The 7,979-nt window shown below is 37.2% G+C and overlaps 1 protein-coding gene across 2 annotated transcripts in view; it reads right to left on the bottom strand.

Annotated features, from left to right (window-relative positions):
• SLC12A7 (solute carrier family 12 member 7) overlaps window positions 1-7,979 on the bottom strand; it is a 301,892-nt gene that overhangs the window by 54,774 nt on the left and 239,139 nt on the right. For both annotated transcript variants that reach the window (XM_069076354.1, XM_069076364.1), the window contains exons 9-11: window positions 6,347-6,514; window positions 653-751; window positions 39-96 (exon numbers count right to left, since the gene is read on the bottom strand). In XM_069076354.1, the coding sequence (XP_068932455.1) occupies window positions 39-96; window positions 653-751; window positions 6,347-6,514 (325 nt within the window). The remainder of the gene's footprint in view (window positions 1-38; window positions 97-652; window positions 752-6,346; window positions 6,515-7,979) is intronic.

Raw genomic sequence — 7,979 nt, forward strand, 5'->3', positions numbered from 1 at the left:
AAATCTATGTTAGAAACTAAAAATTTAAATGAACATACTTATCTCTCAAAATTACACCTTCTATACAGGCTCCAAAAAGAACAATGCAGGACAAATCTATTTCGGTAAGTTAAGGGACAATGATAAGGCAAGAGAAATACAGAAATAAGCTCAAGAACAAAGGAAATTATGGAAAAGGAGGAGCTGGCTATACTACCAAAGAGCTCCCTACAGCATAAAAGGATATAATGGTCTCAAAAGACTGGGAACATTCTTGCTTAGAATCATGAATCAGCAGAAAATAGTTTATAGAAGGAGGTATATCTACAATCCTCCCCACCTCCAAAAGCAAGGACTAATCTTAAATGCCAAGACAATTTTGTGTGTTAAAATTCTATGATTTCTCTCCTTTCTCCCTCCAATTTATTGCATAACTTTCTGCTATGTTACAAATAATCCTAATTGCTCCAAATATTTAGAAAAACAACAATTATGGTCACAGGCTTGAGAAATTCTTTTGGAAAAAAGATATCTGCATTCTGATTGCGATCAGTACAGTTGTTAGGAAAGAAATTATCAGTGAAGAGAACCGGGATGTGAAATTTGACATTCCACAAAAGAAGACCAGAACAGAGAGGCACCTAACATCTCAACATCTTTGCCCAAAGGATACAGATAAAAGATGTGGTGGCAATTGCCAAAATTGTTCCAGTAGGGATGGATTTCTGAGCATCCCTCAAATCACCAGATCTGTTTGAACCCGCCATAATACCTAAAATAGACAAAACCAGTTATTTTTCTCTAACTTATAAACTGTGAGAGATACGTAAACTTTTAAGTTGAAGCTAAGGGCCTATAGAAATGCCTTGCTTATTCAGATGTCAAATTCACCCACAACAGAATATAACTTCAATCTGCCATCTGCAAAGCCACTAAACTCAAGCCAGGTTGGTTATTCTGTGGGCCCTTATAATTCCATTCAGATTTTTTGTTTTTTAATTCTTGTTAACAAATAATTCCACCAACTCTATCTACCCTCCTCAGCCACAGCTAGTTAAGAGGCAATAAGCTAGCAAGTAGATGGGAAAATATGCTGTCAAAGGGAAGTAGAGCCTCCCATCTCAGAAATAAATTATCAATGAACAATGAAATAAAGGCTGAATCATGTTTGAGATCTATTGTCTAGACAAGGAAATATGGACTACATTTTTTCCATTTTTTACAATATATTTTATTTTCTCCCCATGTTAAAACAATTTTTTTAATATTTTGTTTTTTTTTTAATTTAGTTCCAAATTCTATCCCTTCCTCCTTTCTTGCCCCATCCCCAAGATGTTAAGCAATCAGATATGGGTTGTACATGTGCAATTATGTAAAACATTTCAATATTTAGACTACATTTTTTAAAAGAACTAAATAAAATAAATTGGTGAAGGGGTGATTTGAAGAAGTGACCCTCAGACATCTGGAAAATTCTCTTAGGTAGAATACTTTGTTGCTTTATTGATGCTGGGTACCTGAGGCACTATAGCATTGGTTTTTAATAACCAAATAAATTGTTTTTGATTCTATTAAGTGGTGAAGCACACAAGTGGGAAAGCAGAACTAAGGTAAGCTTCTTACTAACATGCACAAAAATTATACTATTAAATTATGTCACACTTTTAAATAAAAGATAATGCTCCTTATCTGCCCGCATTCAAAATATCAATGCTCACAGTAAGGGCTGACTTTGTATGCCTTCCAACATAAAGGAGGGTTAGAGACATGCCATCTCTATGATCTAGAAAATCTGAAGAATATTTTTTGACCTTCCCTTCATGCCAGAGAAGAAACCTAAATGATAATATAATAAAAGATAAAATATGTTGATATCATACAATACTACACATATATTTTATGCATTTCTGAATTTCTAAATCTTTTCTGTCTTGTCTGCTGGCCTTCACATGTCATCTGTGACTTCCACAAAACTCCCCCCAAATTCCAATTTAACTTCTTATGCCAGCCTCAGATATATCAAAACCATGATGTGGACAGTCGCAATGAGGAAGGGATAACTGTATTCACTTCTGTGCAAGAACAGTATCTCAAATCTCAACAATCCCTTAACCGATCAGTGGGAGTAATCTTGCTAAGGGCCTCCTGCTTTGTAATTTGAATGGTTCAAAGAAAAGGAATTCTTGGTAAAGAGTTCCAAAAAGGACTAACTGATGTTACTACTTAAAATGTCACTTCTGGAAATAAATAGTCTGTCTAGTTCCCATTAAGCACAATAAGCAACCAAAGGGTCATTTCAGAGCTCTAATGATTTTTTATGCTTAGAAAAAGTAACAAAGAACACCTCAAAGGAAGGTTCTCAACACGGTATAGTCCGTTAGCTTAAAAACAAAATAAAACCAAATTTTGAGAAATATACTGCAATATAATTGGTTTCCATTGTAAACATGTATTTCATGCCATCTAAGCACATTATTATAAGGGGGTCCATGACACAAAAAAAGGTTCAATAGCCCTGTACCTCTCTAGAGAAAAGAGACATAATTACAAATGTTCCTGGGCAGAAAGCAAGAGGGATAAGGGGATCTGGGTGAGAAGAATGATGTTAGTTTCTTGTTTTAACTAAGTACAACTGTTTCTGCGTTGTTTAATGGCAACAAAGGTGCTGGTAGCACCCCTCGTTTTCAGTTCCTTAGGACAACCTTCACCCCTTTGCCCTGACCTAGTTATATTCCCTAGACTATCATGTCCACCAAAGAGATCCTGCTTATTTCTGAACTCCAAGTGAATATAGTTGGCCTTAAAAATAGTAAAATTGGTATCTAGGGTCCAAAGAAAATAAGTTAGTCCGATAAGGCCTTCTTTGATCCAACTTATGTTTACCCTAACACAAATCCTGGCAAAGAGCTTATGGTAAAAATTAAAGAAAACATACATGATCCAAAAGGAACCTGAAGATGGAAAAATCTAGTCCATTTCAAAGAAATAGGCACTGACAATGGAGGGGCTTCTTAGTCGTATGTGTGTACAAATATGTAATATGTAGCACTGTAGATGTACATGTGCAGATATAAATGTGAATATATGTGTCATAATTTTTGAGTTTCACATCTTTATTCATCTATTATTATTATTCATTCAACATTATTGCATTATTTCATGCAATGTGAGAAGAATCTGGTATTTCCTAATTAAGGGTGGAATAATACAGATGGCTTTGGGGAAGATACTCATTTTCAGCCACTTGAAAAAGCATCGTTTTCACTTAGAATTAAGAGCCTCCTTTCCTCAGTTTGCAATAACTCATATTAACCAAGTAGAACTTGTATGACTGGACTCAGCTTTGTAGCAAGACTCTGTTATTCTTTCTGCCCTAATAACAACAGAATTGAATGTTGCCAGACACAAGACATACATACAAAACTTCCCCAGATCCAATAACATAAAGAAAGGGATCAAGCTTGTGTCTTCTTGGCCTGAGGATCTAGTGGAAGACAGTGGCAGCTGGGTGGCTCTGGTGGTCTTAACAGCTCATCTGAAGCTCCTTAAAGATATTTTGACATGACCAATGGTAGTGACTCCTTATCACTAAATTAGAAGTTTCACTATTCCATTCAGAGAAAATGGAAACATTTGCATGGTGACAAAGGCAGGCAGAAAAGGCCCGGCAAAATTCCAGTGGAGACTAACTATCATTTCATTGGATTTAGTTGCTATTCATCTAAACTGACCCTTTTATGGAAGATAAGATGTATTCAAAGCTATTAAATCTCTCTCTACATGCAGTCATGCTGGGGTATCAAATGAAGATTATGACAAAAACCTTCTGAGGATCTGGAACAACTGTGCGGCTGGACTGAATGTTACCAAGATAGCATCCTGTCCCATTTAGAATCCCCTCTGTTGCCTCAAAGTAGAAGCACCACAACCACTGGTTTACTTAAACTGGTCTTTTGGAAAATCAGTGATATTCTTTGTCTAGAGAGGAAATGAGATCTGGCTATCTAGTAACTTTTAAAACAAAAAGAAACATCCATTAAGATAATTAGCTTTCCAATCTCACATCAACACTGAGTGGCATGGAAGATTATTCCCCAGAAGTAGATACTGACAGGTTGAACTCAAGCAGATCCCTTATTTAAAAGCTGAGCTATTCGTGCAGCATTACACTAGCCTGTGATGAAAACAAGTCTCATAATATGCCCTTTCAATTCCAATGAAACAAGTGGAAAGGTCTAAAATAGTACTTTATGTGTATAACCTACATCTGATTGCTTATCATCTCAGGAAGGGGAGAGGGGAGAGAGAATAGAATTTGGAACTCAAAACTTCAAATAAAAATGTTAGTACAAAAAAAAAAGAAGAAATATCAAATAAAATTATACCACTACTGGATTTAGGTATTTGAAAAAATAAAGTAAGTGCTTTACTATTTACAGTATTCCACTGTGGCCTCTTTAACACTCCAAGCAACTTAAATACTATAAATTGCAGAAATCTGCATTAGTGGTGGAAATTCCTACATGGGGAAGTCCTCCCCAGAGCTCCCAAAATATTCCTTTAAAAAACTGCAACACCATTTATAATATAGTTGACATTGTTTTAAATAAAAATGATTAATATTTTGGAATGGAAAATACTAGGCTTTTAACTGGAGAGTGTAAAGACTGTAAAATAATTTACTTTCTATAATTATCAATGACTTCACAAGAAAGGAGAGTCCTAAAAATAGCAGGCTGGAATGGGAATACAGAAAACAGCTCAAAGGAATTTTAGGGGTCATCTATTCCAATTCTTTATTTTGCAGATGAAGAAATGAAGGTTTAAAAGTTAAGTAACTTCAAAGGACCGTAAGTGAAGACCTGGAGGGGACTTTAGAGGTCACTCAGTCCAACTACTCCATTTTATAGAAAGGTAAATTAAGTGCTGTAAGCATAAGGAAAACTGCATGAGTATTGGCTTTTAAAACGGAGTTCCCCTAAAACTAAAAAACAAAAACAACACAAAACACCAAGCAAAACATAATCTATACAATCCTATGGTCACTCTATCAGAGGTAATATCCTGGGACATGGAAATCCATGGTGTGTAAACAAATACACAAATCCTTGAGAGTAAATGTATTAGTCCATTTGCTTACAACTTAACTAATTCTTCATACAAGCTAAAGAAACATGCGCCATATCATATGCAGATGAAATAGACGTCAGCGAGCAGTGGGATAAGAGTCTTCTGGAGAACAACTATGGTTCCCTTTTCTAGTTCTTTGCTTTTAAGAATTAATCTTCTACATCTAAACTAAATGCGTTAGACTTCCATGAGTAGAAGACTCTGTGCTATGAATTGTTCTCATGATGTTCAGGAAGAAAAACATTTTGGAACACTTTTAGAAGGGATATAGTTGTTTCTAATGCTGAAAACCTGGGCTATCCCAGTAGCTAAATTCCTTTTCAGTCATTGCCTTTAAGATAAATTTAACTGGCACAGTGGATTGAGTACCAGCCCTGCAATCTGGAGAACTTAAGTTCAAATCTAGCCTCTAATGACCCTTACTAGCTGAGTGACCCTGGGCACATCAGTTAACCTTGACTGCCTCTCAAAATTAAAAAAAAAAAAAGACAAATTTTAACTGGGGGACTATCTTCCAAATTTTAATGTAAAATTTTACCTTAAATTTTGAAAAATAATTCCCACTGGCACATGATAAAATAGTACTTTATGTGATAATATAAACAATTGGATGTCCAGAGAGAATAAGTTAATACTGAAAATCATTCCCTTCCCTAAAAGATTTAGGAAAAATCACTTCAGAAATTACAATTTAGGTAACTATTATCTAGCTGTTTTTCTAATTCTTCCTTAAAGAATTTAAGAAAATCACTTCAGAAAATATAATTTGGGTAATTTATCTAGCTGTGGGCTCCTAAGCCTTTGTAGGGACAAAGTACTACAGAGGCAGCACTGGAAGGAACATTTGACATCACCTAGGCTCAGCAATTCTTTCTTAATTTTTTTTTTTGTCTTGCACCCCTTTCGGCAGTCTGGTGAAATCTATGGATTCCTTCTCAGAATATTTTTAAATGCATAAAATACATAGGATTATAAAGAAAACCAATGATATGGAAACATATTTTTTTTCCAAAATACTTTTTTTTAAAGGAACTTCCCAGGCCCCAAGCTCAAGCCCAAACCTCAAATTTTACAGATTTAATATATGTGATCAACAAAAAAAATTTTATTTGTAAGGAAAGAATACTAGGACTTCTGGACTCTCACAACAGCCCTTCCTTCCAATCCTCCCCACCCTCCCCAAAAAAGTGTAAAAAAAAAAAAACACAGAAAGTCTCCAAATGAAAGAATGTGTTACCTGTCACAGACGGGAAATAAATTCCTACCAGCATCGTAAAGTAGGTCATGATGTCCGTCAGTACATAAGGTAGGCCACTAATTTTTGTTTCGTCTGACACGGGGACTGAAGGCATACCTTTCTTTTCTACATATGCTCCCTTATCTGCATAAGCACTCCATAGATTTTCTGTTAACAGAAGAAAATAAAAGATACTTGTATGCTCTTATGAAACGTCATTCTTATGACCTGAAACTCAGTTACAGCCTTGAAGGAAATCATCTGGACTTGACTGTCAATCTCAAGCCTTTGGTAGTACAAAATTAAGCAAGAGTGAACAGGTTAAGAGATTAGGGGTTAAAAACAAAGCTCTTAAAATTATCTCAATAATTTCTTTTTTTTAAAAATTCAGATTTCTGAGAAACCAACTTAAATCAGTTCTCACCCAATCCCATCAATAAAATTTATGCCTGGTCTTGCACTAAATATTTCAGTGCTAATATACCCCATTTCAGTACCCTTACTGTCTAGAACACATCAACTTTGAACTCATCTGCTGGGTTTTCAAGCCCCTCCCTACACTGGGTCCTATTCTATTGTCTAATTCTACAGACTGGGAAGCTGGGACCCAAAGAATAAAACCTCCAAGCCACAGAGCTTCCACTGGTCCAATGCTCTTCTTCCCAGACCAAGCAGTCTAAAAAGCTTTACTCCTCACCTGGAATGCCCCACTCCAACCTAATTAAATCCTACTCTGTTTTCAAGCCTTCCATATTTCCCAAATCCTTTATCTAATCACAATGATTTTGCTTCAAAGAACTGATTACATGATGGTATAGAGTTCTGTATAACTCTTCAGCTATGTCATTTGTTGCCAAGCAGGCTCCTTGAGCACACTCTTTTATAACATCAGATATAACATCAAATGCAGTGTAATGGTTGGACAGTTTGGAAATCTGTCTACTTGATCTGTTTCTGTCTTGATAATTCTGTCTGTATATTCTGATGTTCAGGCACTGACCTTTTTCCCCTGAACTAGGTGAATGATACATATCTGACTGATTAAAGTAAGCTTGTTAACCCATTTTGAGTTGCTTTCCTTTATCAAAGCAGATCCAAGAACCTGTATGGGCGGCAAACCCTGAGGACGCTTGGGGTGCTTGCCGCTACAAAATGGCGTCACGAACAGGATCTGCAGAGTAAAAGGAAAGTATGGGGACTGGGATAATCGTTTGTTTCCCAGTTGTGGTAGCTGTGACTCTGTGGAGCCATAGACCAGGAGAGAAGAATGGCCTGCATGCAGACTTCGCTGAGCTGAGAGCGGGAATGGTGAGCTGCCTGCATCGGGACCTGGGCAGAAGCCAGGAGCGGCTGCCGCCTGCGGGAGGAGAAGGAGCCCAGGAGTTCGGAATTCAGCCACAGGAAAAGATAAGAACTGAGCAGCAAAGCAGGGGCACTGAGTGTGTTTCCTGGCTGCTTCCCACAGTTTGGGACCCTGGGGGAGGATGGACTTGTGACTATGGTGGGTGGGATGAAGTGCCTTGGATCCCCAGGGACCCCACCTTGTTGGTTTTGTTGCCCAGCCCCCTGTCTGTGCTTGGAGGCAGGGGCTGGAGCTGTGTGAGGGGAAGGGTACCCCCCCCCCCCCCCCCCC

This window comes from Petaurus breviceps, unplaced genomic scaffold, assembly GCF_028583685.1.
Source record: "Petaurus breviceps papuanus isolate PSGF00001 unplaced genomic scaffold, PetGlider_PUasm1.0 151, whole genome shotgun sequence".
NCBI lineage: Eukaryota > Metazoa > Chordata > Mammalia > Diprotodontia > Petauridae > Petaurus > Petaurus breviceps.